General features: G+C 48.3%; 1 protein-coding gene across 1 annotated transcript in view; it reads right to left on the bottom strand.

Moving 5' to 3' along the window:
- Positions 1-13,712, bottom strand: part of LOC119388405 (cathepsin B) — an 83,497-nt gene extending 69,785 nt beyond the window's left edge. The window contains exons 1-2 of the mRNA XM_049414371.1: positions 13,686-13,712; positions 9,172-9,296 (exon numbers count right to left, since the gene is read on the bottom strand). Coding sequence (XP_049270328.1) covers positions 9,172-9,296; positions 13,686-13,712 — 152 coding nt within the window. The remainder of the gene's footprint in view (positions 1-9,171; positions 9,297-13,685) is intronic.
- Between the last annotated feature and the right edge of the window lie 4,893 nt (positions 13,713-18,605).

An 18,605-nucleotide genomic window follows, 5' to 3' on the forward strand; every position in this document is an offset into this window, starting at 1 on the left:
TGGCATTACTGCCATGCGTGCTTATTGCTTTGTTTTGATGTACTCGAGTTTCACCCACAAAGACTCTGAGCACCGTTTGACCGCGCCGTAATGTTTGAGAAGCTTCACGATTGTTTGAGATCATTCTTTCAAGATTGCGCGCCGGACGCGAATAGTCAAGTTTATTCGAGAGCTTACGCGAGCACCAGCGATATCACGGGAAGGTTCGATGACTGATGTATAAAATACGAAGCGTTCCAATGATGATCAGCTTACACGACCGCCGATGACTGTTCTCGCCGCTATCAGTGCGCGGCGTGTATCGCTTGCATTTTGAGTTTTGATTTTTTGGGCAAAAGTTCGCCCAAAAAAAGAGCTCCGTATTTCCCAGTCTTGCTGCAGCATTCTTCACCGTCACAACCACGTGACAATGCTATCGATAGTGGTGCGAATAATGATGCTGTTGCTGGCCGGCCATATTGCCAAAGTATTTGCGATAGGCCTACTATCAGCTTCGCTTAATTTTTGAACATTTTTTGGCGAAAGAAATCAATTATTTCCGCAGTGAAAGTGGCGGAATATGTCCATCAGTAAATTCACACCCAAAAACAACCAGTTACACCTTACAATTAAACTTAATTCTTGATATTTTTGTAAAATTTGAACTCATAAAACGCAATATAAATTTGAAGCCACGCAGTTGCACCACATGTAACGCCTTCCTTTCCGCTACAGCTGAACAGTTTGACCTTCTGATCATGTGTCAGCAAAGCACTGTGGTGAACGTAGGCGTGCACGCAGAGGGGGAAGGCAGCCGCCCCCTTAATCACCGAAGAGGGGGGGGGGCGCAAAATCTGCCCCATCCGGTGACTTAGTAGGGTGGGGGGTGGAGCTGCGATGAACCTTTGCCCCCCCTGATGGGGAACTGCTCACGCCTACGGTGGTGAATAACAAAAGCATGCCAACTTTCTTGCCCTTCAGCCAGCTCCTCCGGCCCACCATGTACCACGCGCGCGTTGAACCAAGTTTATGCTGGTATGAGTTCTTGCAGTTGATTTTATACTATCGATAGTACCATCGAATTTTTTACTATCGATAGCGCTATCGATATTATCTTTCATCATCGATAGTTCGATAGTAACTGAGCTATCGATAGTATCGATAGTACCATCGATAGTTCTGCATCACTAGGCAGAAGGCACAATGATGCTGCTGTGAATGGAGATCTTGAAATTGATCTACTCGCCTTCGTTTCCCTGAATCCTGAATCCAGCGTCCGGGACATGGCCCAGACAACTGGCGCGACTTCGTCGAAAGTTTGGAGGACACTGTCGCAGTATAAGTATCATCCGTACCATGTTTTATTACATCAGGAATTGTCCGAGCATGACCACCGGCAGCATCTGGACTTCAGCAACTGGTGCCTCATACAGTGCGATGAAAATCCCGAATTTCTGAAGAATGTGTGTGGACAGACGAAGCAAACTTCTGTCGAAGTGGAGATGTCAACTTGCATAATGCATATTATTGGTGCAATGAAAATGCCCACTGGCTGCGAGAACACAAACATCAGGTGCGCTGGTCAGCAAACGTATGCTGCGGCATTCTTCAAGGCCGTATAATCGGCTCATACTTTGTTGAAGGAAGACTGACCGGCCAAAATCACTCCGAGCACATACTCAGTGGTGTTGTGTCCGAGCCTGTGAGCGAACTGTCTCTGAACACACTTATGGAAGTCTGGTTTCAGCAAGACGGAGCCCCACCTCGCCCATCTTCATGTGCCATTGAATTTCTTTATAAGAACTTTCTCAACCAGTGGATAGGACGCGGCGGCCCAATAGCTTGGCCAGCAAGAGCACCAGATTTGTCCCCCCTGGATTTTTTCTCTGGAGGTACGTAAAAAATTAGGTGTACTGGTCGGAGCCGGCCAACATCGACGAACTCAAGCAGAGAATAAGAACTGCGATTGCCAATGTGCCGGAAGCCATGCTTTTAAGGTCGGTGCATGATGTGCAGTGTCGTGCACAAATGTGTATTGTTGCCGAAGGAAAACACTTCGAGCACTTAATGTAAGCTTTGTTCCTTCCGGTGCAATGTAGAGCTGAGCCACACTTGTCAATAGTCAACTTGCGTTCTTGCATAAATGACCAGTGATGAAAAAATAAATAACTTTGACGCACTCATTACGCCAAAGCTTCCACGACCAAATATCTTGAAGTGCCATATGCACCATAGCGCAGAAAATGACGAAGGACATTTTCGGAAAACCTATTCACTTTGATTGATAGCATTTTCCGTTCTGATGTAACTCACGGGCGCGAAAAAAAAACTAACCCTGACGGCAGCTGGTCATGAAGCAACCTTAGGGTCCGGCTTTTCTCACCTTCTGAAAAAATTCGTTTCGTGAACCCGCAAGCGTTATCCGCGCTGCTTAGAATCCTAGCAGTAACACATTTTTCGCGTCGATCGACCATGCGGCAGGAAAGCGTTGCCATGAAACGAAGTATCTAGATCAACGAATGATAGCGGCGCTTGCTTATCCGCCTCCCCCCCCCCCCCCCCCGTGTGAGGGAAACAGTGTCGTCACTGAGGGCGTTTCCGCAGTGAATGGCAGACGCGCTTTTTGGTGCGTAGGTTTTGGTATCGCCAGCAAAATTAGCCAGATTTCATCGCTCCGCGGTGATTACCAGCGGCAGACTTTCAGAAATTTCAAAGCGGCCATGGGCTATTCTCAGGAAGGGCTTTTATTCGCCCATTTGACTCGACCACTTATTTCCACTGGTTAAAAAGTTAATTTTCTTAATTCCTATAATTACTGCCGTAATTAATGTTTGTACGCATCTCAAAATGCCCTCTGCCACAGTAAAGGTAACGCCGTAGGTAGCACGCAGATACCTCCTTTCTGTGATTTTTAAAAAACACTGGACCGATTTCTTGACATACCCTGTATATTCGCTCTGCAGGACCTTTTTCGAATCATTCTCTCTCTTTCTAAGCTGCCCCGCCACGGTGGTCTAGTGGTTATGGCGCCCGACTGCTGACCCAAAGGTAGCGGGATCGAATTCCGGCCGCGGCGGCTGCATTTTCGATGGAGGCAAAAATGCTTGAGGCCCGTGTACTTAGATTTAGGTGCACGTTAAATAACCCCAGGTGGTCTAAATTTCTGGAGCCCTCCACTACGGCGTCTCTCATAATCATGTCGTGGTTTTGGGACGTTGAACCCCAGATATTATTATTATCTCTTTCTAAGGTCTTATTTAATGACAGCCAACTTTGTAGGTCATGTTGACGGCAGTCATGTTTAATATCAGAGTTGGTGACCATAAGAGGGTGATTCGTTCCTACTTCTCTCCCAAGTAGTGTTGCCGACTCTCGTTCTGACCCGAACTGCCATTTCGGGTTGAGGTCATTAGAACATCGAGCGCCTGGATATTACCGACAATGTCATCGTGCATGGGTCTATCCATGCGCTTTACAATCAGTTTCTCTGTGTAGTATTGCGTCGACAGATACACCCATGCTCCTGCGAACTTAAGCAATGTCCCGTTCGCCAGAACCATTGTACCGGTATCTCTCGTTAACGCCTCTTCAAGCACCAAACTTCGCTCATGACTGGTGGTTGCTGCCAGTCTCACTTAGCACCATCACCTTTCTTCCGAGGACTGCCTACAGAGGTCGGCATGAAGCATTTTTTAAGGCCTCCTTGGCGTTGATGATCTTGCCGTAAGCTAACAAGCGAGAATAAATGACGCTTCAGTATTCCGAGATTCCTATGTGTTCGCTTGCTGCTATGTCACGCCTTCCCTTGGTACAGGGACATCCCCTGGCTCGTCGGCTAACATGCCTGTCACTTGAGTCACGGGGCTCCTCAGCTTATAGTTACCAGCAGGATCTCCCGTTTTCTGACAAATCTGACAAAATGGTGCCCTGTTTTTCAAGTGACCCGCCGAAGCGTCCTGTCTGGCACGGTCGCTAAAAATGCATTTTGTATGCATTAATTTCGGACACTTCATCACATATCTACGTTAGCCTTGGATGATCGGATCTCCGGGCGTCCCTCGGAACTGGCACAAATTTGGTTGTCGCTGAGCTTCCATGAAATGATCGCATGCTTCATACATCTGTGCCACGGTTTCAAGTTGCTCTCTATGATAAATACTGCCAGCTGGTCATGACAGTTATTCAGCTACTGGCAGATCCCTACTAGCTCAGCTACTACCAGATGCCGTATGCTGGTAAAAGCTCTATCTATATCGGACATTTCGATTCATCGATCAAGTAGCCCTTAAGCGGAACAGCGAATTGCCTGCCTGCTTCGAGGTCCTCAGGTTTGCACGTACTAAACTTCTCACGATAGCCATGTGCCCTAAAACAAATGGTGCAAGAAAGCTCTTTTTACAGGCATGAAATTTTGGTGTCATTTTTGCAGTGGCATGGAACGATCGGTGACGACGGCCACTTCCAAGCCTCCGCCCGAACCTGCGTCAGCTCCTGTGAGATGCCAGCGAAGCAACTAAATTCTGTCCTCCAACGCTCGCCATCTGTGACTGCGCGGCTACCACTTAATATGACGCCATTTTATAGCTGAATCCCCCTCGCATGTGTCTCGTTACTACCACGTGACCTGTGTTCACTGTTGCTTTTGTGGTGCATATAGGGTCTGAAAACCTGCTATTCCAGCGCACCATAAGCATGGCACGTAAGTCGTGTTGTACATGACATGCGTGGCATGATTTTCATGTTAGCTCCTGTTATTTAGGTTCGTGACACAGTCACGTCACGAGATACCAATTTTGGTGTATATCAAGCTAGCGAAACGACCGCCGGCGCACCGTGAGCGTGGCACGTAAGTCATGCTGTGCATGACATGCGTGTCATGATTTTCATGTTACACCTGCTATGTGTGTTCGTCACACAGTCACGTCGCGAGATACTAATTTTGGTTATATCAAGCTAGCGAAACTGCCGCCAGCGCACCATGAGCGTGGCACGTAAGTCATACTGTGCATGACATGCGTGTCATGATTTTCATGATACCACCTGTTATTGGTGTTCGTCAAACAGCTACGTCGCGAGATACCTATTTTGGTGTATATCAAGCTAGCGAAACGACCGCCAGCGCACCATGAAGGTGGCACGTAAGTCATGCTGTGCATGACATGTGTGTCATGATTTTCATGTTAATTCATGTTATTTATGTTGGTCACACAGTTACGTCGCGAGATACCTATTTAGGTGTATATCAAGCTAGCGGAACGACCGCCAGCGCACCATGAGCGTGGCTCGCAAGTCATGCTGTACATCACATGCGCGTCACGATTTGCACGTTAGGACCAAGGAGGAACCTCCTTGGTTAGGACCTGCCACTTATGTTCCTCATACACTCTTGTCACGCCAAACCAATTATGGTATATAGCAAACTAATGAAACGGCCGCAGGAGCACAAAAACAGTAGCATGCAAATCATGTCGTTCATGACATGGATATCATGATTTTCATGCTGTGACCTGCCATTTATGTTCGTCAAAAAGTCATGTTTCGCCATACCAATTTTGGTGTAAATCCAATTAACGAAACGGCCAGGAGAGCACAAAGTCGTAGGCGGCTAGATAGATAGATAGATAGATAGATACGCTCAACGTCGCAGAAGTTCACTAAGAAATGCTTCGCATTTAAAATAAACATTGTTGTTTCTAGCAGCGCTGCGTGTGTGTCACCTTCGTGCCTTCTTTTGTCCTTGTGTCGAATTCATGCTGCCACCAATTTCTTCTAGTGATCTACCAGCAAGACCAGTTTGCGACTCTCCTTTAGGTAGATGCCCGGAAAAAAATCGCGAATCCCGCGCAGAGCACGCAGCACAGTCACAGTGAAGGCTGGGAAAGCGGCCTTTCAAAAGCTTCTTGTAGACTCTCCTGGGGCAACTAATACAAGTACACATGCAACGTACCCACTATGCCATAAACCACCGTAGCTTTCATGAAGTAGGGAAGCTCCCACTATGCCATCATTCGTCATTCTGCGTATAAGCGAGGTACCCGGTATATATCTGTAAGGCCTTATGTGCACTTTGCGCTCTGGCTGATGACGATGAAGAAATACGGCTGAGCCTTTTATAATAAGTTGAAAGAATTCAACGACCCACTCGTTGCGCAATTCACGCCTGATTGTTATTTTACTCTTCTACGGTGCATTATTATATACGTTAGCAAGATTCCTTGCCCGACATCACACCTGTATGGGGTGTTTTTGCGAAGGGGTTTCGACCGCCAGCGTGGCTGTAAGGCAATAAAGAAAAAAATCCAGCGTGGCTCTGTGGCTGAATACTGGACTGCCACGCAAAGGGCTCAGGTTCAAATTCCATCCGTTCCTAGAATTTTTTCTGACTTGATTTTTAACACAAAACTGTTTTATGCCGTGGTCCATAAAGACTTTCATTACGTATTTCCTTCAAGGAAATACGTCAGCAAAATAAACGCCATCAGATGGCAAAGAAAGAAAACTATAACAAAAAAATTCAGCACCATATCCACGAAGTGAATGATGTTAGAGGATCTTGCTCGGAGTTGATGGGGTAACCCGCGAATGCTCCGTACACATTCCTCTACCATCATATATAGAATTGACAACGTTGGTATATATGCATTGCGTCCACAATGTTTATATTTACGGTTGGATGCACTATATACATTTTGATGAAGTATATATACATTTGAATGAACTATACGCATTATATATACACAAAAGATGTTTTACCAAGTTCAAACACATTTCTCTATTATCATATATAAACGTGACAACGTTGTTATATATGCATTACATGCACAATGTTTATTAATTTAAGGCTGGATGCACTATATAAATTTTGATGAAGTATATATACATTTCGATGAACTATAAACATTATATACACACAAGAGATGATGTTTTACCAAGTTCAAGAAGGGCGCCCTCGATGAATTCGGGGACTGGTTTCCCTTTAAAGATGATTGCTTTATGATGGATGAACTATATGCATTACATATACACAAGAGATGTTCTTTTACAAAGTAGAAGAAGGGCGTCCCTCGATGAGCTTGGGGCTCGTTTCCCTTTAAAGATGATTGCTTTATGATCCGTAAAGTATGTTGCCAAGGGATCGTCGATGATGGGACGCAATGGAAAGTTCGAGAAGGCAACATCGATACAGGTGCCCGTGATGGTGGTGGGACGTTTGCAGTCGTACGATACGCATCGGAGAGCGTAACGTGACATCATGTGTTGGCTGGTTATTGGCAAGGGGAGATCTTCGCGAGTTGCTGATGCGTTGCGAGCCCATCGTGCTGCTGCCGTTCATGCTGCGGAGCGGCAACGAAGAGTGTTCACTTAGTGAGCTCCCGGCGAAGAGAAAGGAAGTGAGCCAAACGAGAGGTGCGGCCCTCGAGCAGTCACCTAACTAGCGCTTGCGCCGAGCGTGGTGTGTGCCGCCTTGAGCGGCGGCGCCACCTAGTGAGCATTCTTGAATTCCCCGGAGAGAGTGCAGCTGCGCCGAGCGTGGTGTGTGCCGCCGACGGTGACGCAGTGCGTGGACAAGGCGCGAGCATAAGAAGCTTGGCGAGCAAGCTCCTAAAGCTTCCGTTGGCAGGAGTCGAACCCACGACCTCTCGGTCCACGCTGACGGCTGGCGGGTGTTTAGCCCACTGAGATACCGCGAAACACATAACGGAGGCTACAAGGACGCGTCTTTTATGTTTCACAATTTACTCTCACAGTGCTCTTGGATGCATGTATAGGTGCTATGAGCATCCCCATTATAAGGGGTGGGGGGTGACGTGTGTGCCACCAGATTCGAAAAAAAAACTATTTCGTTGCATCCGCAATTAGCTCCGGCAACGCGCCCTTGCTACGACCGTCCCATTCGGCGCGTTTCCAACAGAAGAAGTGTACTTTCGTCAAAGCTTTAGCACACCGCGAAGTGGCGGCTTTAGCCCAAGTCTCCCTCATAGCATCCATCCATATAAAAAAATAGCTATCCGACGCTCGCTGGTCGTCGCACCGCGCTCCCGCTAGCCCTGTGAGAATTAACGGCCAGGCTGCAGGAAAGACACGACGCTCGTCGCGTTTCACGATGCTTTGAAGGAGTGCATATCAAGCATCAATGTTTACTATGTGCTTATAGGTCTCCGACGCTCGCCCGGCTGTCGTACCGCGTTCCCCGCTCGCGCTGTGAGTAATAACGGCCAGGCTAGAGGGAAGACACGATGCTCGTTGCGTTTCTCTTCACGTTTTACGACGGCTTGAAGGAATGCATATCGAGTGCTTGTTGATGCCATCATTGCGCGGGATGCACCATATGCAGCGGCCAGGTATATCTTGATAACTTCAGCTTCCGCAAGGAACGTCCATCATCATACACGTTAGTCATCGGTACGGAGATGTGCCACCAGGCGTCAACCTGGGTGCGTCCACAATTTTAAGCGGTGCTATATCTGCCAAACAGCAATAGGCATTGTACGAGCTCTGATATACCAGTGCAATATAAACAATCAACTACATCTGTGACGACACGTTTCACTTTCGTGTGATACCGATTCTTAGGACGGAGGGATCAGCCACCTTTCTTTCTTATCTTTCGCGATAGCGGTAACGGACACCAGCGGCGGCGATCGGCTCTTGTTGTAATCTCATAATACCTTTCGCTGTAATATATAAGGGCCGCAAGCACCATCACGGCACCAGAGCCGTAGCCGAGAGCGCAGATTGGCTGGTTACCAATGGCTAGGTAGGTGGTGGCTGGAAGCAAAGAATAACAGGAAGCAAAGAATAACAGGCACTACCAGTCGTATCTGTCCTGTCGCCCAGTTTGACACCATCGCTTCTTCTTGAAAAACGAGGTTGAGGGTGAGGTAGTCAATAAACGAGGTAGTCAGTAAGATTGGCCGACGTTTCTACAATTTATTTTTGTCGTTTCATTTTTTTTCATATTTCGCACGATTAGCGGTTACGAACAGCGGCGACGGCGGCGCCGGTGACGGACAACTACGCCATTGCCATTGTGATCTGATAAGACGTTTCGCTGTAAAAAGTTTGTTTCTTCCGCGCAAGGTCAAACGATGAGGCCTACTTCTTTCAGGCGGGCCAAATGGCCGTGTTGCGATGTTTGACACTGACCTCTTCAAGCTCTCTGGATATGAATCTCCATGATAAACAACTTACCCGTTACCTTCCACTGCGCAGTTAGCGCAGCATGTCACCAGGTCCTGGGCTGATATGTTCACATGGACTCTGCCGTTGGTGTGGATGCAGATTCGGTCAGATATGGCTCCCACGGCACCAAACGCCTGCGATAGAACCGCTTAAGTTGGGTGCGCATTTGAAGTGGTTGGTTCTTGATTACGACGCTTGTAATGAACAAGGACGCAACCTCTCCATTCCGTGTCGTAGCTCCCGTTATACAGAAGTGCTTAGTTCAATCGTACTCATCTACGCCTTTAAACTCAGAACATATTGACACCTCCGGAAAATTCCTACGCACAACTACGTGTATAGTAACACGTATATTTCTCAGTAAAGATAATATCGCGGGGTCAAACAAGCAATTAAAAAAAGTCACAGTTTCGCCACAACGGCGAAGCAATGATTGCGATAGCAATAAATTGTAATGTAACGCGAAGAACGGAAAGCAGCTCGAAATTGCCATCGCGTCGCTCGAGCCCAAAGGACGCACGAAAGAACGCACACAGGACGAGCGCGAACGAATGCGTCACAGCTCGACACTTGAAGCGCACTGCTCAAACATAAAGGAGGACGCACGAAACAAACGAACAGGTACACACAAGACGAGCGCGAACTAATTGTCACAGTTGTTACTTATTTCTGTTTGAACAGCGCGCTCCTTTTGCAAACGCGGCCGCTGCAGCGAGCGAAGCGAAGCACCCCACCGGCCGCCCCTTCTTTCCTTGAGATAAGCGAACGAAAGCGACGACGCCCTGTAGAGCGAACAGCAACGGCGTTCGCAGGGGCGGGGCGACGATCTTTAAAGCGCGCAACACGCGCGCACGTCGTGCCATCTATGTGGCCACTAAGAAAGCATGCTGAATTACATGGTGTATATAAATAGCTCGGCGTTAGCAGGCTGAGAGACGGTGCTGTCGTGGCCTAACGTCTAACGCGGCGGGCTGCAAAGCCAGAGGTCGCCCGTTCGATTCCGCGCGACGGAAAGAATTTCTTAATTATTTTTCTTTGTGGCCTTTCTATATATATACATACGTATACATATACGGTGAATGACGGCGACGGGGACGGACATTTTCCAGCCGAGACTGTCCATATAATTGCTATCGCAATAAAATTTTGAAGACATACTTGCATAGCGTACAGGAACCAATTGCCGTGTTGACAAAATACTGGCCTGAATACAAAAGGTGGAAGAGATACATTGAATAGGCTATTTGTGCGTCGACTAATGTAACCAGTCTTATCTAGTCCTTTGACTATGACGGGTCCTAAAAGAGCTACAAAAACGAGCCCTAAAGAAGGTGTACCCACTGTGCTGTAAGGTTTTTATTTTCTTTTAGCTTTGTTGTTGCCGCACAAAAAAAGAGCGTGCCACAATCAAAAAGGAACATTTGTTTTGCTCACCCAACATGACCAACAAGAGGCCTGGTCGCGGATGACGCGGATGACGCCGCAATTGGGATGAGCATCACGCGCGTCATAATCTGCCGGCAGGGGACCAGGAGACTCTTTGGGGTCGTAAATCGGGAGACTGTCCTTTCTGCTGGGTAGAGCACCCGCGAAACCAGCGGGACACGGTGCAGAAAGTTCCTTGTGAAAGTTCCTCCCGGCCTGTATAAAGGAATACAATCGATGGTATTATAACGCAGCCCCGCCATGGTGGTCTAGTGGTTATGGCACTCGACTGCTGGCCTGAAGGTCGCGGTATCGAATTCCGACCGCGGCGGCTGCATTTTTGATGCAAGCAAAAATGGTTAACGCCCTTGTACTTAGATTTAGGTGCACGTTAATGAACCACAGGTGATCAAAATTTACGGAGCCCTCCACTATGGCGTGCCTCATATTAACGTGGTAATTTTGGGACGTTAAACCCCAGAAATTACTATATTGACGCAACCTACATTCAAAGTACGCGCGCCGGACGTTTCCTACAACCCATCTATAGTCGGTGACAACCTAAGAATAAATATAAGCTCCGCCCACGAGGCCGCATTGCTCATATTTTGCATGCCTCCGCGCTACAAACGAAGTAGTTCCTAAACAATGGCAATAATTTTCACTCATATAAACCTTATTTTGCAATACTGCACTGATATTGATATAAGAAAGCAAAGCTAGATAAAATAAATTGTGAAGGCACGGAGTTCAGCGTCAGCATAACAATATATGTGTTGTTTAAATCGCACCCCCCGCCGCGTTCATCTCGGAGTCTATACGAAGAAGTAATGTACATCTCAAGGGCGATGTTTCTGAGCAGCACCTAATGTGGTATTAAAACAAAGAATACCAGATTTAACATAAAACTTAAAATAAAGGAATCGTTATTTTACGGTTTCACAGAACAAACAGGGACATTAATCACGTTTAATAAGGTCGTTTGTAATTTTTTTTGTGAAACTCTCGCCGCCCGTTTTCAGTCTGCTGTAACTATGGCAACTGTGACTCAAAGCGAAGTATGGCGAAGTGGTGTGAGATCGGCTTTGTGAATTTAGACTTTGGTGTTGCCGTAAATACCGCATTTGCGCCTCTAGTCGCCGTGCTTGTAATCGTGTTTGAGGAAGACGCCAAGGCTTCATTTGACGTCTTGTTTCAACGAAATAAAAGTGTGTTGCAAACATGGCGTTTAACTGTGGGGGACATTGCGTGCGTTGCCGTTCACGCCAAGGAGGTGTACGCGGCTAAATTGGCATTGACTAAAAGCTTTACGTGGGATTGTTTCTTGCTTTGACAACTTGCACTGGCACTGCCATTACCCCTTGAACGTTCAAGGTTTTAGTTTATTTATTTATTTATTTATTTATTTATTTATTTATTTATTTATTTATTACATACCTGCGTCCCCCCAGTGGGCATTACAGCAGGAGGGCCCACTTTTGCTAGACGAGGGGCCCCTACCTTCTCTATATTTGTGCGTCTGTGCGAAGGTATATATGTATCTATACGTGGATTGTGAAGAGGCTGTCATCGGTTGCCGTAAGACAAATAGGAAAAGGATACACGCTTCTCAAAAGAGTTTATTTGTCAACGTTTCGATCGGAGACCGATCTTTATTAACGAAACATTTACGAGGCTTCGATGAGTTTTTATAGCATCGTCCTCCGTGCAGGTGAAGCGACAAAAAAATAAATAAGAAAAAATGTAGAAATGAAAAAATCAGGAGCCAAAAGACGACAAATATACACTCGGACATTGAAAAAGCACGTGCATCCTCGAACAAAAAAATGGAAAACATATAGATGTCTACATAGATAATCTCGGTGGACACAATCAGTAAGTACATTCCTTTCATACATTGTCAAGCCCAAGGAGTCAAGCCCCAGCTCTCCGGCTCCCCCCTCCTCATTTGTTCGTGAAGCATAGTGAGGGGGTGAGGCTTCACAAGAAGGGATAAGCGCTTAAAAAAAGGGTCTATGCACTATAAGCTTCACGAGTTTAATATAAACAAATTATCACTGCGTAATACATGCACACAAAACACACGAAATGCTAAAAAACGCACGTTAGGCAAAAACAAGGATTCCAAATATTATATCGTGAAGTATGATGCAACGCCATTAAAAACAAAAGCTTTTTTTTTTCACTCAATAATAGTTTTAGCGGCATCACTTCAGTTACGATCACGATCCATGCAATCGACGTGTCACAGCGAGTGCAATAGTTCACGGTTTGTAGACAACGATTACCTCGCACGGCGTTTCTCATTGCAAGGCGTTCGTGCATCGAGCGCGACACTTACGCGACGGGCGCTTCAATCTAGCACATCATTCTGGGCTGGTGGAAATAAATTCCGTTGATCCGACGCAACTGCCCCAATAGGCACACGTCACATAATCACAAACGCATCAGATGACCACAATTATCTTCTTATAAATCACAGACCACTGCATATTCTCCACACCAGGTTTGTTTACTTTTGCAATGTGTTGCGCTAACGGGCTATGTTGGTCGCTTTCTTTCTCTCACGCTTCGTCCGCACATACGTCGCTTATATAGGCGCACAGCACGGCGCATATCACAATAGATCACCAAGATTCCCACGTCGCGAGCTCGAAGTAACACACACACGCGCACATGTGGCAACGCTAATGCCATGGCTTTTGCGGGCGGTAAATCGTACACAGACGCGCACATTCAGACTTCACTTTCACCTCACTGCACACGAATGAACACGACGACAATCGCCGATGTGGTGACCCTCAGGCGATATGCTTGGTGTATCCGAGCGATAGAAGGAACACACGCCGTGTTGCAACTTGACGCTGCCGAAACGACGGAACGCGCTAAAGCGTTGTAAAACACTCCGAGCTGCCGCCGCTTCGGTGCACTTCAAACGCGGCACAGTCACAAGCTTCTACTGCACCGGATGACGACCGGCGAGGACGATGCTGGGTATGTGCGAATAACAGTAGGAAATGCCATCTTCTGGAAGAAACAAACACCGCATGAAATTCGAAATGACGGATCTCAGTCTCGATGCAGTGGTACCGTGGTACCTCGTCTCTCGTCGCGAACGGCGCCATGTTGCATTTTTCATTGGTTCGTCTTAACCGTTACGTCAATGTAAAGATCGGCCGTAGTTGGACGCGCATAATACAAATGGACAGCGGTGCAGTTTACTTTTTATTCTTAGCTTGTCACCGACTATAGTTGTCCATGGGGAGATAAAGAGAAAGAGGATTACCGGTCGATGCCATGGGCTCTGACAACACAGGCGCGTGCGAACGGCACGGGACTCGAGAAGAAGAAGAGGTGGGGGACTCCGGTAGAAGACAGTGTTCTAGAGAGACATTTCTCGTTGGAGCTATTTGTTTGTAGTGCACAAGTTCGCCCGAACAAAGCCCTTAATTAAAAGTGTTTTCTTAAACTGTGCGTGACAGATCTGGTGGAGGTGCTGGGTATGAACCCAAGCTCTTCTGAAGTTGGAGCAAGTAACCCGGAGCCAAGGAGACTCGGATCCATCGAGCTGACTCCTGTTCACCAGCGCAGCAGTCGTCGCCTACGTGGTGAGGTCCCCGAGTTTGCTCCTTTGGATTCCACAAGAACAGCAGCAGCTGTTCACGGAGACGCTACCGAGATGGCTTCTCAGGGGATGCCAGCACAGATTGTAGTGGATCCGCCGATGATGCCCGAACCTTTCCACGGTGACGCATACGAAGACGCAGAGGACTGGCTCGGACGCTTTGAGCGTGTCGCGAGGGTCAACGGCTGGGATGAGGAGCGCAAGCTACGACGTGTTTACTTCGCGTTGGATGATTCTGCCAGAACGTGGTTCGAAAATCACGAGACGGCCATCTTGTCCTCGGATGACTTCCGACGGGAGCTGCTTGCTACGTACCCAAATACGGATCGCAGGGAGAGAGCCGAAGCCGCTCTCCAAGCAAGAAACCAGCGGAATAATGAAAGTGTGGCCATGTATGTGGAGGACATGTCCCATCTCTTTCACTGAGCAGATCCCAACATGAGCGAGGACAAAAAGCTTCGTCATCTGATGCGAGGCGTGAAACAGGAACTCTTTGCCGGTTTGGTTCGGAGTCCACCGTCCACCGTCGCTGAGTTCCGTTCTGAGGCGGCCACAATGGAAAGAACGCTTCAACAACGAGCGAGGATGTACAACCGCGATCTGGGCATTGCCTCCGTAGACGCAGTGCCGACTGTATTCGGAAACAGCGTGGAGTTCTTACGTGAACTGGTGTGACCTGTAGCGCGAGAGGAGCTCCAGAGGCAGCGGCTCGACCATCGCGCTCCAGCTGTATCGTCACTGGCCGGCGTGGTGCGCGAGGAAGTCAGACTGGCGGTTAGAGATCCCCAGCCCATTCGGGAACCTCAGCACTATGTCCAGCCAGAAGCGCCACCACAGCGACCGCAGAGAGTCTCATACGCCGATGCACTACTGGAAGGACCTCCGGTGCGTATGGACGTCGCAGCCACTTCTGTGTACAGCACTACGCCTCCGAGCACCTTTCCGCCACCCGATAGGAGACCAAGGAAGACTGATATATGGCGCACTCCTGACAGAGTGCCTCTTTGCTACCACTGCGGAGAGGCGGGTCACCTCTATCGAATGTGCCAGTATCGCCAAGCAGGGCTTCGTGGTTTCGCGGCAAATGCACCTCGTCCTCGGAACGGTGAACGCCCCTTCGATATATAACAGTATTTGTCAACTCGTCAAAGCCCGCATGACCTTCGGCAACATCAGCCTCGTTCCACAGTGCCTTTGAGATATCGGTCGCCGAGCCCCCGTCGGTCATCAGTATCTCCCACTCCAAGGCGCCGTTCACAAAGCCCGCGTCGGGAAAACTAGAGTCAGCGACATCTAGAGGTAAGGCCGCTGCTGACGCTAAAACAGAAGAACCTCCATCGCTGACTCCGAACGACGACGAAAGACTAAAAAGCCGCTACAGTAACTGTGATGTCGCTTCCGACTTGGGTGTATTTGTTGATGGCTACGAAGTGAATGCACTAGTGGATACAGGTGCAGATTACCCAGTAATCAGTAGTGAGCTTGCCAGAACACTGAACAAGGTACTAACTCCTTGGAATAGACCGCAAGTTCGCACCGCAGGGGGACACCTCATCGACCCGAAGGGAATGTGCACTGCTAGAATCGGCATAAGGGGTTTCACATACGTCGCAAGTTTCATTGTGCTGCCTGAATGCTCTAGAGACTTGATCATCGGTATGGACTTCCTGCAGGCTAACGGCGCTGTGATTAACTTGCCGGAAGCATGCGTCTCATTCTCTACGAGGCACGCCATCGCAACGTACCACACCGAAGAAAAAGTCAACGACCTCTTATCGCGGACGACGACGTGGTAGTACCTCCAAGGTCCAGCATAGCTGTCACAGTAAAGAGCAATGCGTTCAGTGACTATAAAGGGCTTCCAGACAGCAATGCCGGGCTCATAGTCGAAAAAGGTATATGCATGGCGAGAGGCCTTGTCCAGCTTAGTGGCGGATGTGCTAACATTTTGCTCACCAACTTTGGGAATGAAGTACGACACCTTGCGAAAGGAACCGTCATTGCGAGCATCCATGACTACACCCACGTTACGGACCTCAGCACTTTCGAGGACTCATCACCTGGTTTCCAAGATGTGGATTCTGTCCTCGGATCCATTGACATCGAGCCAGGACTACTACCAAGCCAGAGGGAACAGATAGAGAAGCTTGTAAGAGAATTCGCCGCATGCTTTTCTATGTCATCTAAGGTCCGACGTACGCCTGTTACCAAACATCGTATCATTGTGGACGAATCAATCAGGCCTATACACCAGAACCCTTACAGGGTGTCACAAAAAGAGAGAGAAGCCATCTGGAATCAAGTCAGGCAAATGCTTAGAGACGACGTAATTCAGCCATCGGCGAGTCCATGGGTGTCACCTGTGGTGCTTGTAAAGAAAAAAGACCAGTCCTTGCGCTTCTGTATAGATTACCGAAGGCTGAACTCCGTCACTAAGCGCGATGTTTATCCACTTCCGAGAATTGATGACACTTTGGATAGGCTACGGGATGCGAAGTTCTTTTCCTCCCTAGACCTAAAAAAAACATGGCTGATCCCTCCGTCATAGGAATCGGTATAACACGAAAGTGAAACGTGTCTTCACAGAAGTAGTGCTTATTGTGTAATAATATATCAGAGCTTGTACAACGTCTATTCGTATTTGGCAGCTATAGCACCGTTTGACCTGGATGCACCCATGTTGACAGCATGTCTCTATCGCGACGACTAACGCCCATGATCATGATTAAACTGTTCTGGTAGCTGACGGTGTGAACATATATTTGGACACAGCGAATCGTGAATCCCGCGTAAGGATGATATCAACAAGCTCATAATCAACACTGGTACCCGGTATGCACTTCTTCAAAGCGTCGTCAATTAAGGAGAGAAACGGCACGGTGTGCGCTTTCTAGTAAAGGGTAGCCGACGCCTGTGCTCATGCATACATAACACGCACTGCGCTTCAGCAACACGGGAGGTAGAGGTTCGTAGCCTGAGCCGCAAACGCGTGCGTCCCGCTGGCCTGTCTCCCAGGCGCTGCTCTCGCTCCACCAAGGCACGGCATTCGCCCGTCGAAATCGCGTCCTTTCTGCAACCAGTTTTTGAAGCAATCGGCGGCGGAGAAATCCCGTTGGTGCACGTGGAAGATGCACTACTACGATGAGCAGACGCACGCTAACACGAAGCCTAAGGCAAAGAACGTAACTGCGTCAAGGGTGCCTCGGCGACGCCAGCGCGGTCACTCTACCTCTCTGGTATCGAGACGCTTTAACCATGACCAATGCAATCTCGGAGTAAGCGCTAGTAAGTGTCGATCGTGAAGTATTACTTCTTTTCACCTCTCACAGACGGCGGCACCGCCCCGCTCCGCCCGCCGCGAAAGAGAATGCGTGAAAGATATAAGGCGCGTTCGCGCCGTGCCTAGCATCTCCCGAGGTGACTTAGTGGGTAGCGCGTCGGCCGGTTGCCGTCGCGGCCGCAACGTCGTGGGTTCGATTCCCAGCGGGGTATCTTTTTCTTGGTTTTTTTCTTTCTCACCCGTTGGTGTCCATTTTATCAACGTCATATCCGTGACGGATGTACTTGGTGGACCCCGGCATAAAACACTTTCGTGTTAAAAAGTGGATAGTGGCAGATAGAAGTGGACGAACGAGATCGCGAGAAGAAGACATTCGTGACACCTGACGGGCTATACGAATTCAAGGTACTTCCATTAGGCCTTTGTTCAGCTCCCGCAACGTTCCAGCGGATGATGGACAGTGTGCTGTCCGGACTGACGTGGCAGTCCTGTCTCGTTTATCTTGACGATGTTGTGGTTTTCCCTGCTACGTTCGAGCAGCATGTGGAACGACTGCGAGCTGTGCTGAAAGCTATCAGTTCAGCAGATCTGACGATAAAGCCACAGAAATGTCATTTCGGGTTTCACGAGCTCCTTTTTCTGGGACATGTTATTAGTGCTGAAGGCATTCGCCCGGATCCTGAGAAGACAGCCGGAGTAGAAAAATTTCCAATACCAACGGACAAAAAGGCAGTTAGACGGTTTCTGGGCCTCTGCGCTTATTACAGACGCTTTGTCCAAAATTTCTCGAAGATTGCGGAACCACTAACGCGGCTGACGAAGGAAGACAGGCTTTTCATTTGGCCGAAGGAACAAGAGGATGCCTTCAATGAACTGCGACAGCGTCTTCAGAGTCATCCAATTCTTGCACATTTTGATGAGGAAGCTGAAACGGATATTCACACAGACGCAAGCAACTTGGATCTCGGGGCCGTCCTCATTCAATGGCAAGAAGGAGTAGAACGGGTCATTGCATACGCTAGTCGCACACTTTCGAAGGCTGAGATGAACTACTCGACGACAGAAAAAGAATGTCTTGCGGTAGTGTGGGCCATCAGTAAATTTCGGCCATAC

The sequence above is a fragment of the Rhipicephalus sanguineus genome, chromosome 3 (assembly GCF_013339695.2).
Source record: "Rhipicephalus sanguineus isolate Rsan-2018 chromosome 3, BIME_Rsan_1.4, whole genome shotgun sequence".
In the NCBI taxonomy this organism is placed as follows: Eukaryota; Metazoa; Arthropoda; class Arachnida; order Ixodida; family Ixodidae; genus Rhipicephalus; species Rhipicephalus sanguineus.